At 41.1% G+C, this 15,673-nt stretch overlaps 1 protein-coding gene across 1 annotated transcript in view; it reads left to right on the forward strand.

Annotated features, from left to right (window-relative positions):
* The window catches only part of LOC126234906 (voltage-dependent T-type calcium channel subunit alpha-1G), a 790,867-nt gene that overhangs the window by 274,521 nt on the left and 500,673 nt on the right, over nt 1-15,673 (forward strand). The window contains exons 6-7 of the mRNA XM_049943646.1: nt 3,158-3,250; nt 9,418-9,596. Coding sequence (XP_049799603.1) covers nt 3,158-3,250; nt 9,418-9,596 — 272 coding nt within the window. The remainder of the gene's footprint in view (nt 1-3,157; nt 3,251-9,417; nt 9,597-15,673) is intronic.

A 15,673-nucleotide genomic window follows, 5' to 3' on the forward strand; every position in this document is an offset into this window, starting at 1 on the left:
TTAGAAGAGATAGGGGATCCAGTATCAGAATCAGAACTTAAAAGAGTTGTAGAGGACTTAAGATCAGGTAAGGTAGAAGGGATAACATTCCATCAGAATTTCTAAAGTCATTGGGAGAAGTAGCAACAAAACGGCTATTCACGTTGATGTGTAGAATGTATGAGTCTGGTGACACACTACCTGACTTCTGGAGAAATATCATCCAAACAGTTCCGAAGACACCAAGAGCTGAATAGTGCGACAACTATCGCACAATCAGCTTATCGGCTCATGCATCCAAGTTGCTTACAAGAATAATATACAGAAGAATGGAAAACAAAATTGAGGATAAGTTAGATGAAATCAGTTTGGCTTTAGGAAAGTTAAAGGCACCAGAGGAGCAATCCTGACGTTACTGTTGATAATGGAAGCATGATCTAAGGACGAGAGGATGTCTGTAAAGACATGAGGGAATAAGTTGCATGGTACTAGTGAGAGCCTTAGAGGAAAACAGAGATTGAAAAATACTCAGCAAATAATTGAGGACGTAGGCTCTGAGATGAAGAGGTTGCCACAGGAGAGGAATTCGTGACGGGCCTCATCAAACCAGTGAGAAGACTGAAGGCGATTTGGGCAGCTTGAGAAGGATTGAAATATCGCTGATGGTTTTGTTACTCTGGTGAAAAAACTAGTCTGCTTTCGAAGTCAGGAGCTCTCCTGATCCACCAGTTCAGCTGACACTGCTTCACCACTGACAACACAACACTGCTCGCCAACTTCAGTACTGGTGGATCGGCCTCTAGCGAGATCTAGTGGTCAATTCCGCTTTACCTATGGATGACCGGATACTTTTGATCAGGTAGTGTAGTTAAGAGGAATAGACACACAAGTTTTATTGTTTTTATGTGTAGAATGTCCATTGGTTGTATATGGTTTTTCCTATGTTTCTGCAGGTCCGAAGATGGTATCGTCGAACGAAACCAGTAGTCTAAGGATAAAAACACTTTTGTCATCATAGACGGGAATAAATGTGATTCATTCTAAACGTCAGATATATACATATGTGTGATGTTGTTACCTTACATACCGTGGTGTTTTACATAGTTTCTCTGTTGTCATCACATTGACATCTGCCTTGGGTTGTTCTGATCCTCCTGAGAGTAGTTCTTTTTTTCAAGTGGGAGGATAGTCCAGTTTTACTGTGATACAGGGAAGATCGTAGGCACATACTGATCAGACCTGTCCATAAATATTATTAAAACTGTCGGCGAGCAGTTTTCTGTCTTTAAGTACGGAGGAACTATACCTTATGGCAATCTGTAGATTTACGTACCTTCGGACACTTGATGATTTGGAAAAAAAAGGCTAGTTTGTAGTTTAATGCAGTCCGGGCAGGAGCACTGTCCCACTGTGTTTGAGTTAGGCGAGCAGGATCGTACCTCATGGAATGGTTTGCAGGTTGAACACGATGAAGATTTCATAAGCAAGGTAGTGAAACACAAACAAAAGCAGAGGGTGTGAGGGTTTAACATCCCACAGACAACGCAAGCCCGTACCACGCTACGATATTTGGTCGTCATGCAGATACAGTCAGGCAGTTTGGTGCACTTAAAGATAGCTTTGACTCAAAAGGCATCGTGACTCATTAAACATAAAATACAAATATAATTCTGTATGATAAAATGAGTGTTGTCCTCTCCCCTTTCAACTGTTCATACCATAGAACGTTTCTTGCCTCTAAATGATATCTTTGTGAGCTCATACGTGTACATTACAGCAAAATGAAAAGTTTCCGGCCTGATAAAGAAGGAGCTAAGCTCAGCACGTAAAAGGAACACAATATACACAAATTTCGCAGATCTCTTTCGATAATTCACTTCATAACGACTTTCTTGACTGATATGATTTCTCGGGTGTTCCTGGCGACTTGAAATAGTTTTTCGGATTGTCAACCTGATAGATAATTACATCTAGATGAAACCTGTTTTTGGAATAGTAGCTGTGACATACCGTCTATGAAACACTAGCTCTTCATCCCAGCATTAAATTTACAGTATATCGTAACTGATATTGTTTCAACGACTGATGATTTTTTAAAATTGTTGTCATGTATTTGTACACCCACCAGCTCATTCTGCCTTGTGTCTATCCCTTCATATCAGTTTATAAGGTACAGTCAATGCCCTGGAGAATTCACTGTCTAGTTTCCAGTCTTTGTCTGCCCCTACAATTATTCTTTCTACATCTTCACCAAGTTAGTTATTCCTTAATACCTTACCATGTTCCCTAAACTGTACACTCTTCCGCTAAGAAGACTGCTTTCATCCCCAAGCCCTTGTAGTAGTACATTTGGGGGTGCCATATGATATTCTATTAGCACAACAAAACCAGTACATTACGGATAGACGTTAATTTACGAATGTCACCCACTGGATGATGTGCGGTTATTCTTTATAGTAATGTTTCCTTATCTAAAGTTGACGATGTCTGTTTACGGCTACTGTAGGAAAAAGGGTAATGGCCAGTGGACACTTTTTTTTTCCTGTGACAGGTGTATTAACGTTCTCGAAAAGTTACAAGGAACTGAAGCGGTCAACAGAATAGCAGGAAGGGGCTTAGCAAGGATGTGTACCTGTGGGCCAGTGTTCATGTCCCACTGTGGCTATAATGCGTCTGAATCGGTGTTATCCTATATCATCGCAAGTAAGCTGAGCAGTACCACGGTTTCTTCCACCCTCGACTATCGACCAAGAGTTTTCGTTCCCTAGTGTTAACCAACTTGCTTTCCATGGAACGTTTGTACCCTACATACGTTAAAAAATTAACGAAACACACGTTCTGTAACAACACATGAACTTTTATTTTGTTTTCTTTACATTTTGTGACTGGATGAACAGTAGTTGACTGCGCTTTATTTGCGCATGAGATACGTCTTTCTTTCTAGAAACAATAGCGGTAGATACCCTTTCAGCATCCTAATCAGACCTAGAATATTGTTTTTCCTAATAGTGCAATGCTAAGATTTGTTACTTACTTTTTCACCTCCTTATATTGTAAATTGTTAAGTACTTGAAGGCTATAATACCTACAGATTAAATAAGATAGTAAATAATAGTTTTATTAGTAATGGTAGTAAAAATGCTGTTAATACTAATGGAACCTGGATAACTTGTTGCAGGTCATCAGTCTTGAAGGCTGGACGGATATTATGTATTATGTACAGGATGCCCATTCGTTTTGGGACTGGATATATTTCGTATTGCTCATTGTGGTAAGTATGTTATCAAATTACTTTTTCCTTCTGCTTTAACTCTTTTTCTCTTATTGGTATTGGATTTTTTGTTGTATTCATAACATATTAACTTATTATCTCTTGTTAAGTTAATGGAATTTAAATAGATGAAAAATATTGTAACTGTGTTTAAATTTGTACCCTCGCTCATAATGGTAACACATCCGCTAGACTAGATTATTTTCAAATTACTAAACACAGATGTATAATATTTCAAAAGGAGCAAAAGAAAAATAAAGCAAATTACAAATAAGACTGGTAGACTTAGGAAAGGACTTTCGCCAGATTAATCTCAACTGGTTACTGTTCGTACTTTTTCGTTACGAAGCTAAATGATAAGCTTCCGAGTATTCTCAGTAGCATTCTCCAAAACATTATCGTCTCTTCTCCAGAAGAAATCTAGAGAATAAGAATGTGAATTCGCGGGGAACGGGCTAAAGACATTCTACTAGAAATATAACACATAAATTGCCTGCGATACCTAATACGTTACTCTTCAAAAATTATTTCAGACTTCCTCATCCCCTTTGCTTACTTGGGTAGTTAATATTGCATTTTACGGCAGAAGGAAAATAATCATTTTCTGCATTCCCCTGTTACTGTCAACATTTTTTTCAGTTAGTGTGAAGATGGTGGATGTTGTGAACTAAATCAATAAAGCGCGTGTTAGTGTACTGATAACAAATGTCACGACGGGTAAAGAAGCTGAAAGCCCAGTTTTTTTCTGCTCGGTGTGCCGTCGCTTAAAATATAATGCCAGCTCTCGACTGCAAGGCAAGATAATGACATTAGATGCTTAAAAGTGCCGTCGAAAGACCTGACTTCTCTATTACTGGAAGATATAACTTCAGATAATAAAATTAAAAGTAACCAATATTTGTTTAGGACATTTTACAGAAAATTTAAGGCGCCGAAAATTCTACATTTGTAGGAGTTGAGGAAAAATAGAAATTAGTTATTATGCGATTTATAGCTAAAAAATAAACAAGGCACATATGCAAAAATCATCAAGGAAACATGCTGTGTTCCATAAAATAATGTTTCCAAATGACGTACAGATCAATTATCAATGCATTATTTTTCTCAGAGTGTGATCCTAAATTCTGCAAAGCAGTTTATGAATACCGATAAACATATTAACATTGTTTTGACATTGATACCAGCTTTCTTCACCATTGCATACCACAACGTAATGTGACCTGTTTGTGGTTTTATAATCTGAAATTTTTCTGAAAGGTAGTGTGTGTATCACATCTACAGGTGAAACATGTAGATGTCCGCTCACAGTTCTGATAGACATGGCAGGTCTGATTTCTGATATAAGCGTCTACCAGCCTCTTCGAAAGGTAGTAGCCTGTAGCGGTGATGGTTGCAACGATTTAGTTTCTTTTGTCTAGTACATGCCCTTCATCCTGCAGCAGGAGCATTGCACAGAGTCTAAGTCGTGACTCAGGAAGCAGCAGACGAAAGTTTTTCAAGAGCTGCAAAGAATGTACAGAAACGTTTCCGTAAAGCATAGTTCACAGATTTACTTCCCACTCTTTGGTACCCTTGAGAACCCAGTACTCTATGAATACTGTCCATTACTGCATTACTAGCTATTATGTGAATGGCAGAAAGCAATGTACATATACATAAATGATATTTCACCTGCAGTTACAGAAGATGTGAATTTTGTTCATTTTTGCAGATGATAGAAGTACAGGAATAAAAACAGTACCAGTCCTCATACTGAATAGGCAGCTGGATAAACATTTGAAAACATCAACTGATGGTTCAAGGCAAAATGGATTACCACTGAATTTTGAGACGATTCAGAACATGCAGTTCAATACTTATCATAGAACTCCACAAGCTATAAAAACTGGTTTCGCAAACAATGAAATACAAGAAGAAGGAAGTGTTGAGTTTTTGGAACTATAATCACAGCCGTAATTGGAAAATCCCAGAATTAATGAAGCCTGTTAGTTTACCTTGCACGTGATCACCACTAGGGAGAATTTTAGAATGGAGGTGCTGGTTTATTTTACATTTTTCTACTCACTAATGAGCTGCGCAATGATTTTGTTCGAAAACCAAACGTACAGGGAGAATACTTTCAGAATGCGAGAGCATGTTATAAGAATTATATCAAGTGTTAGTTCTAGAACTTCCTGCGAAGATATCTTCAACAGAAGCTGGTTATTTTGACAACGACTTCATAATATTATATTTATATATCTCCTTTTCTTTTAGAAATACTTCTTTCTCCTCGTAAAATAGTGAAAAGCATGAATATAACATCAGATAAAATAGAATCTATCAAGACTTCAGTGGGCGAACATTTGTGCGGAAAAGGCTGAGTCACATGGGTACACATGTATTAAACAACGTACCAGAACACATTACATGTCGTGAAGATATTGTGGTGAAATTTGAGACAGAATTAAAGAACTAGCTGATTAATTTCTCGTTCACGAGGTACACAACCATGTAGAACTTTTTAAAGGACATCGTACTCGCCGTTGACTGTAGAAATTATTCTTTGACAATTGTTATTTCAGCCTTTGGATCATTTTCAAGTGGTACTGCAAATAGATTTGCTTGAGCACATTTCAGACTTCAAAATCCTCTCACATGTATACATGTCATCGTCAAACACAAGCATTTTCAATGTAGGAATAGACTAACATCAAACGTGTGCGAAGCCGTTTACACCGTGAAATGATGTAAATTTCGAGTAATAACATGGTTTTCGACAGATACACAATCTGGTGAAAAGTATCCGGACACCCAATGTCATGCAGAATTGACCACTAGATGTAACGAGAGGCGGACCTGTCAGGATAAAATGAGGCGAGGAGTTTTGTGCTGTCAGTAGACAGGCAGTAACAGCAGAATGAGTCGGCCAGGAGAGCGCACTCACCTCGAATGTGTCACCTGAGTAACAAATCCATCAAGCACACTACAGCACTAGCTGTTGGTAAACCTTTCGGGATGTGATGTTGTGGTCAGAAACTCTTCTGTCCCTGACTTTTCGCCCAGGACTGCGCTGGATATCCTCAGAGGCGCTCCTCCGCTGAGTCTTACCGACTCGGCAAGATTCAACAGAGGAACGCCTCTGAAGATGTCCAGCGCAGTCCTGGACGAAACTTCAGGAGCAGAAGAGATTCTTGGACCACGACCTCACATCCCGAAAGGTTTACCAACAGCAATGTCATCAGGTCGTGAACGCCTTCATTCTACACTACTTCCAAAGCTGCCCATGTCGACTGTGGGTGATGTGATCGTGATGTTGAAATGAGAAGGAGCAACCGCAGCTAAAGCAACACTAGGGGACTCATATATGGACCTCATATACTGAAGTACAGGGACCGTAGAGTATCTCAGAGCGTGGTTGTAAAAAAATTGAGTGAAATCAGTGGAGGGAACCCCTTATGAGTTCCCCATTTCTGCCAGTTGTCCAGCTAGATCAATGTTTATGCGTAGAGGGTTAAAAAGCAGCTCCTCATAAGCCCCGCGTTTCTGTAGTCAATGCTAACCATGTGTAGTGCCAACGGTCAAGAACAGAGGACGTGGAGTTACGACGTTAGGTTCTGTTCCCCTTAATGCACCTAAGAAAACGCTAAGTGCGGAAGGATACGGCATTGTACGTAGGTTGTAACTTAAATAGGGCAACACTGCTGTGGAGACACTATGCAACGGAATCTACTATTGTCGCTGATAGCACACGTTGTTGACATACCTACCTTACCTGCGAGCAAATGGATTCGCCCGTCCCACGTCACCTGCGTGCGCACAATCGCACTTGTGAGTGAGCGGTCTAATGTAACGGTGTCACTATGTTATCGAAACAAGAACAACGGAGTTCGATCAAGATTTAATGTGCCAGAGGTCGTGCAGCACGACAGTGTAATCAAGGTCTTCAAGAGGCGTGCGAAAGAAGCGGTGACACTTTCTACATCTACATCTACAACCATACTCCGCAAACCACCCAACGGTGTGTGGCGGAGGGTACTTTGAGTACCTCTATCGGTTCTCCCTTCTATTCCAGTCTCGTATTGTTCGTGGAAAGAAAGATTGTCGGTATGCTTCCGTGTGGGCTCTAATCTCTCTGATTTTATCCTCATGGTCTCTTCGCGAGATATACGTAGGAGGGAGCAATATACTGCTTGACTCCTCGATGAAGGTATGTTCTCGAAACTTCAACAAAAGCCCGTACCGAGCTACTGAGCGTCTCTCCTGCACAGTCTTCCACTGGAGTTCATCTGTTATCTCCGTAACGGTTTCGCGATTACTAAATGATCCTATAACGAAGCCCACTGCTCTCCGTTGGATCTTCTCTATCTCTTCTATGAACCCTATCTGGTACGGATCCCACACCAGCGAGCAGTATTCAAGCAGTGGGCGAACAAGTGTACTGTAACCTACTTCCTTTGTTTTCGGATTGCATTTTATTAGGATTCTTCCAATGAATCTCAGTGTGGCATCTGCTTTACTGACGAACAACTTTATATGATCATTCCATTTTAAGTCACTCCTAATGCCTACTCCCAGATAATTTATGGAATTAACTGCATCCAGTTGCTGACCTGCTATATTGTAACTAAATGATGAAGGATCTTTCCTTCTATGTATTCGCAGCACATTACACTTGTCTAGATTGAGATTCAATTGCCATTCCCTGCAGCACGCGTCAATTAATTGCAAAAAATGGTTCAAATGGCTCTGAGCACTAAGCGACTTAACTCTGAGGTCATCAGTCGCCTAGAACTTAGAACTAATTAAACCTAACTAACCTAAGGACATCAGACACATCCATGCCCGAGGCAGGATTCGAACCTGCGACCGTAGCGCTCACGCGGTTCCAGACTGAAGCGCCTAGAACCGCACGGCCACACCGGCCGGCCAATTCGTTGCAGATCCTCCTGCATTTGAGTACAATTTTCAATTTTCCGCTGTTACAACCTCTCGATATACCATAGCATCATCCGCAAAGAACCTCAGTGAATTTCCGATGTTTTCCACATGGTCATTTATGTATATTGTGAATAGCAACGGTCCTATATCACTCCCCTGCGGCATACCTGAAACCACTCTTACTTCGGAAGACTTCTCTCTATTTAGAATGACATGCTGCGTTCTGTTATCTAGGAACTCTTCAATCCAATCACACAATTGGTCTGATAGTCCATACGCTCTTACTTTGTTCATTAAACGACTGTGGGGAACTGTATCGAACGCCTTGCGGAAGTCAAGAAACACACATCTGCCCAACCCACCCATCATTTTGCACGACAATGCGCAGGCGCATACAGCGCAAGCTGTGGCTGCTCTGTTCGGTCGATGGGACTTGGAAGTACTGTGCCATCCAGTATACTCCCCGTACTTAAGTCCTTGTGACTTTGATTTGATTCCGAAGATGAAGGACCACTTCGTGGCATTCGCTTCAGAACTGTTCCAGAGATACGACAGGCAGTAGACCGCTCCATTCGCACCATCAACAGAACAGGTTCTCCTGGCGGTATACTACGCCTTCCATATAGCTAGCAACGGGTTCTACGCAACGCTGGTGACTACTCTGAAGGACAGCAATAGGTGCAAACATGTAACTCTTTTGTATCGGTTGTGAATAAATAGTTGTCACTGTTTAAGTTCCAACCCTCATATACTTGCATTAGTGGACGAAGAGTTTGAGGACGGTAATTGTTTATATCAGCATGACAATACAACCTGTCACAAAGCATCTTGTGCGAGGCAATGATTTGAGGACAATAACATTCCTGAATGGACCGGCGTTTCCAGAACCCCGACGAGAACCCAATGGAACACCTTTGGGATGAGTTACAAAGTCACTTCCGATCCAGACCCCAGCCTTCACTTCAGCATCCAGCATCATCTGCTTTCGGCTCTTGAGGAAGAATGGTCTGCCCTTCTACCACAGACGTTCAGACCCTCCACCGAAAGTGTCCCCAGCCGACCTGAAGCCGTCATGGTGAACACGCATCATATTAATGTCCACTAATAGGTGTCCAGATGCTTGTGATCAGTTAGTCTATCTGTAAGCTGTAGTGCACCCATTGCTGGAGATATTTCGAAAATAAAATAAGTTATTTGGCGTGTGTCAAATTTTGGTGGCTGTACCCGGCGATGGTGTGTTGCCGCAGATCGGGTCGTTCTTCATGATCAACCTGTGCCTGGTCGTCATCGCGACGCAGTTCTCGGAGACGAAGAAGCGCGAGATGGAGCGCATGCGCCTGGAGCGGGAGCGCTTCCGGTCCAGCAGCACGCTCGCCTCCAGCACCAACAACTCCGAGCCCACCTCCTGCTACGCAGAGATCGTCAAGTAAGTCGCAAACTTGAAGCATCTTGATTCAAGTTTTCTGCACTCACTCTATCGAATTGGGTGAACTAGTGTCAAGTGGGTGTAAGATTCTAAAACTGCCATTATTTGTGTAGCTGATTCTATGACCTTAAAGACGTGTAGTGCCCGAAGAACTAAATATCATAGGAGAAGAAGATTCACAAATCTTATTGTATCTTTGTGCTGTGATATGTGTTTAACTAACATATTTTTCCAGAATGAGATTTTCACCCTGCAGCGGAATGTGCGCTGATATAAAACTTCCTAGAAGATAAAAATTGTGTGCTGGACCGAGACTCGAACTCGGGACCTTTGCCTTTGGCGGGAAAGTGCTCTACCATCTGAGCTACCCAAGCACCACTCACCACCCGTCCTCACAGCTTCAATTCTGCCAGTTCCTCGTCTCTTATCTTCCAAACTTCACAGAAGCTCTTCTACGAACGTTGCAGAAGTAGCACTCCTGGAAGGAAGGATATTGCGTAGACATGGCTGAACCACAGCCTGGGGGATGTTTCCAAAATAAGATTTTCACTCTGTAGCGGAGTGTGCGCTAATATGAAAGTTCCTGGCAGATTAAAACTGTGTGTCGGACCGAGAATCGAACTCGGGACCTTTGCCTTCGCAGAAGAGCTTCTGTGAAGTTTGGAAGTTAGGAGACGAGGTACTGGCAAAATTGAAGCTGTGACGATGGGTCGTGAGTCGTGCTTCGGTATCTCAGATGGTTGAGCACGTGCCCGCGAAAGGCAAAGGTCCCGAATTCGAGACTTGGTCCGGCAGTAAGTTTTAATCTGCCAGGAAGTTTCAACATATTTTTGTTGGTTGATTACTTTGATACCTTTCAAGTAAGCAGTTTCATTAGGGTACGCTAAGAGTAACTCTTTGTGTTATTAATATGTTCTAGATACCATTGTTTTTAAGTTGTTGTTGTTGTTGTTGTGGTCTTCAGTCCTGAGACTGGTTTGATGCAGCTCTCCATGCTACTCTATCCTGTGCAAGCTTCTTCATCTCCCAGTACCTACTGCAACCTACATCCTTCTGAATCTGCTTAGTGTATTGATCTCTTGGTCTCCCTCTACGATTTTTACCCTCCACGCTGCCCTCCAATGCTAAATTTGTGATCCCTTGATGCCTCAAAACATGTCCTACCAACCGATCCCTTCTTCTAGTCAAGTTGTGCCACAAACTTCTCTTCTCCTCAATCCTATTCAATACCTCCTCATTAGTTACGTGATCTACCCACCTTATCTTCAGCATTCTTCTGTAGCACCAAATTTCGAAAGCTTCTATTCTCTTCTTGTCCAAACTGGTTATCGTCCATGTTTCACTTCCATACATGGCTACACTCCATACAAATACTTTCAGAAACGACTTCCTGACACTTAAATCTATACTCGATATTAACAAATTTCTCTTCTTCAGAAACGATTTCCTTGCCATTGCCAGTCTACATTTTATATCTTCTCTACTTCGACCATCATCAGTTATTTTACTCCCTAAATAGCAAAACTCCTTTACTACTTTAAGTGTCTCATTTCCTAATCTAATCCCCTCAGCATCACCCGATTTAATTTGACTACTTTCCATTATCCTCGTTTTACTTTTGTTGATGTTCATCTTATATCCTCCTTTCAAGACACTGTCCATTCCGTTCAACTGCTCTTCCAAGTCCTTTGCTGTCTCTGACAGAATTACAATGTCATCGGCGAACCTCAAAGTTTTTACTTCTTCTCCATGAATTGTAATACCTACTCCGAATTGTTCTTTTGTTTCCTTTACTGCTTGCTCAATATACAGATTGAATACCATCAGGGAGAGGCTACAACCCTGTCTCACTCCTTTCCCAACCACTGTTTCCCTTTCATGCCCCTCGACTCTTATAACTGCCATCTGGTTTCTGTACAAATTGTAAATAGCCTTTCGCTCCCTGTATTTTACCCCTGCCACCTTCAGATTTTTAAAGAGAGTATTCCAGTTAACGTTGTCAAAAGCTTTCTCTAAGTCTACAAATGCTAGAAACGTAGGTTTGCCTTTTCTTAATCTAGCTTCTAAGATAAGTCGTAAGGTTAGTATTGCCTCACGTGTTCCAACATTTCTACGGAATCCAAACTGATCTTCCCCGAGGTCCGCTTCTACCAGTTTTTCCATTCGTCTGTAAAGAATTCGCGTTAGTATTTTGCAGCTGTGACTTATTAAACTGATAGTTCGGTAATTTTCACATCTGTCAACACCTGCTTTCTTTGGTATTGGAATTATTATATTCTTCTTGAAGTCTGTGGGTATTTCGCCTGTCTCATACATCTTGCTCACCAGATGGTAGAGTTTTGTCAGGACTGGCTCTCCCAAGGCCATCAGTAGTTCTAATGGAATGTTGTCTACTCCCGGGGCCTTGTTTCGACACAGGTCTTTCAGTGCTCTGTCAAACTCTTCACGCAGTATCTTATCTCCCATTTCATCTTCATCTACATCCTCTTCCATTTCCATAATACTGTCCTCAAGTACATCGCCCTTGTATAAACCCTCTATATACTCCTTCCACCTTTCTGCTTTCCCTTCTTTGCTTAGAACTGGGTTTCCATCTGAGCTCTTGATATTCATACAAATGGCTCTCTTTTCTCCGAAGACCTCTTTAATTTTCCTGTAGACAGTATCTATCTTACCCCTAATAAGATAAGCCTCTACATCCTTACATTTTGTCCTCTACCCATCCCTGCTTAGCCATTTTGCACTTCCTGTCGATCTCATTTTTGAGACGTTTGTATTCCTTTTTGCCTGCTTCATTTACTGCGTTTTTATATTTTCTCCTTTCATCAATTAAATTCAATATTTCTTCTGTTACCCAAGGATTTCTACTAGCCCTTGTCTTTTTACCTACTTGATTCTTTGCCGCCTTCACTACTTCATCCCTCAGAGCTACCCATTCTTCTTCTACTGTATTTCTTTCCCCCATTCCTGTCAATTGTTCCCTTATGCTCTCCCTGAAACTCTGTTCTTTCAGTTTATCCAGGTCCCATCTCCTTAAATTCCCACTTTTTTGCAGTTTCTTCAGTTTTAAGCTACAGTTCATAACCAATAGATTGTGGTCAGAGTCCACATCTGCCCCTGGAAATGTCTTACAATTTAAAACCTGGTTCCTAAATCTCTGTCTTACCATTATATAATCTATCTGATACCTATTAGTATCTCCAGGATTCTTCCAGGTATACAACCTTCTTTTATGATTCTTGAACCAAGTGTTAGCTATGATTAAGTTATGCTCTGTGCAAAATTCTACAAGGTGGCTTCCTCTTTCATTTCTTCCCCCCAATCCATATTCACCTACTATGTTTCCTTCTCTCCCTTTTCCTACTGACGAATTTCAGTCACCCATGACTATTAAATTTTCGTCTCCCTTCACTACCTGAATAATTTCTTTTATCTCGTCATACATTTCATCAATTTCTTCATCATCTGCAGAGCTAGTTGGCATATAAACTTGTACTACTGTAGTAGGCATGGGCTTTGTGTCTATCTTGGCCACAATAATGCGTTCACTATTCTGTTTGTAGTAGCTAACCCGCACTCCTATTTTTTTATTCATTATTAAACCTACTCCTGCATTACCCCTATTTGATTTTGTATTTATAACCCTGTAATCACCTGACCAAAAGTCTTGTTCCTCCTGTCACCGAACTTCACTAATTCCCACTATGTCTAACTTTAACCTATCCATTTCCCTTTTTAAATTTTCTAACCTACCTGCCCGATTAAGGGATCTGACATTCCACGCTCCGATCCGTAGAATGCCAGTTTTCTTTCTCCTGATAACGACGTCCTCTTGAGTAGTCCCCGCCCGGAGATCCGAATGGGGGACTATTTTACCTCCGGAATATTTTACCCAAGAGGACGCCATCATCATTTAATCATACAGTAAAGCTGCATGTCCTCGGTAAAAATTACGGCTGTAGTTTCCCCTTGCTTTCAGCCGTTCGCAGTACCAGCACAGCAAGGCCGTTTTGGTTAATGTTACAAGGCCAGATCAGTCAATCATCTAGACTGTTGCCCCTGCAACTACTGAAAAGGCTGCTGCCCCTCTTCAGGAACCACATGTTTGTCTGGCCTCTCAACAGATACCCCTCCGTTGTGGTTGCACCTACGGTACGGCCATCTGTATCGCTGAGGCACGCAAGCCTCCCCACCAACGGCAAGGTCCATGGTTCATGGGGGAAGATTTTTAAGTTAGTGATTCTAAATTACACCTGTATATGACGATATCCAGCGTATCCAAGGAGTCTTGCATGAGAGACAATTGCAGTCGCAAGTAGACATCTTGAGTAATAACTGCTTGGCTGTTCTTGTAAATTATTTATTTAACGACCTGTTTCGTAGCCTAGAAGCCGCATCATCAGGTGAGATATGGTGAATCATGATATTAAAGTTGCAACGTAGACGGGACCTAACATTCCTTGTCCAGTTCACGTTTCAACTTTAACGCTGTGATTCTTAACAGATCCTTAACATCTGTTTGCTGCAGAAGTGTAGAACATATTCTAAGTTGGAATGTAATAAATTTCCTAGAGACCGAAAAGCTTATGTCTATGGATCTGTAAGGTTTTAGAAAAAATCGTTTGAGCGAAACTCAGCTTTCCCTTTTCACACATGACATTGAAATTACAACGTGGAAGGGACAAGGAATGCTCGGTCCAGTGCAAGTTGCAACTTTAATGTCATGATTCACCTTATGTAACCTTATGATGTGGCTTCTAACCTACGAAACCGATAGTCAAATAAACCATTTACAAGAGCAGCCAAGTGGTTATTATTCAAGACGTACACTGCTAGAAACTATTTACAAAATAAATTTTTGTTCATATATGATAACGATAGGTTGAAACTAAAAATTCAAAAGCTGAAATAAGAAATGAAGACACATCTGATAAATCCCTCTTGAATACTACAAAATACAACAACTGCTTACAAAGGTTAACACCTTGCCATACTAATGGATTTATTACATTATTTTTATGACTTCTGTTTTTTGAAGTTGACTGGCATAAGCAAAGCTTAAGCAAATGTGCTATGAAATGAACATCTTTATGAGTTGTTTCTGTACAGTGCAACCCAGGACTGTCATTCGACTACATGAATGTTGGAAATGTCCCTGTAAAACCGAGTTCTTAACAGTCTAGGATTGAACCAAGGCCGTCTTCGCCTTCCCATTATGCATCCTAACCGACTAAATTGCCAAATTCGGCACTCTGTTATTTGATTATAGGATATGAACTTGTGGTGTCTGTTCTTTCGGACATTACAATAACTATAACATTCCTGTATGTTAAACATACGTGTTGTACTTGACTATAGCTCAAAACAAAAGCTTTTATTAGTTGCATGCTGGATAAAATTATTACTTATACGTGACAGCATGTATCGGATAATTCAGATGTAAATTAGGAACAAGTGCTTTTACAAACATTGGTATCGACTACTACAGTAGAAGAAGAGGGATGAAGTAGTGAAGGCAGCAGAGGATCAAGTAGGTAAAAAGACGAGGGCTAGTAGAAATCCTTGGGTAGCAACAGAAATATTGAATTTAATTGATGAAAGGAGAAAATATAAAAACGCAGTAAATGAAGCAGGCAAAAAGGAATACAAACGTCTCAAAAATGAGATCGACAGGAAGTGCAAAATGGCTAAGCAGGGATGGCTAGAGGACAAATGTAAGGATATAGAGGCTTATATCACAAGGGGTAAGATACATACTGCCTACAAGAAAATTAAAGAGACCTCTGGAGAAAAGAGAGCCACTTGTATGAATATCAAGAGCTCATATGGAAACCCAGTTCTAAGCAAACAAGGGAAAGCAGAAAGGTGGAAGGAGTATATAGAGGGTCTATACAAGGGCGATGTGCTTGAGGACAATATTATGGAAATGGAAGAGGATGTAGATGAAGATGAATTGGGAGATACAATACTGCGTGAAGAGTGTGACAAAGCACTGAAAGGCCTGAGTCGCAATAAGGCCCTGGGAGTAGTCAACATTCCATTCGAACTATTGACGGCCTTGGGAGAGCCAGTCCTGA

Source organism: Schistocerca nitens, chromosome 2 (assembly GCF_023898315.1).
Source record: "Schistocerca nitens isolate TAMUIC-IGC-003100 chromosome 2, iqSchNite1.1, whole genome shotgun sequence".
In the NCBI taxonomy this organism is placed as follows: domain Eukaryota; kingdom Metazoa; phylum Arthropoda; class Insecta; order Orthoptera; family Acrididae; genus Schistocerca; species Schistocerca nitens.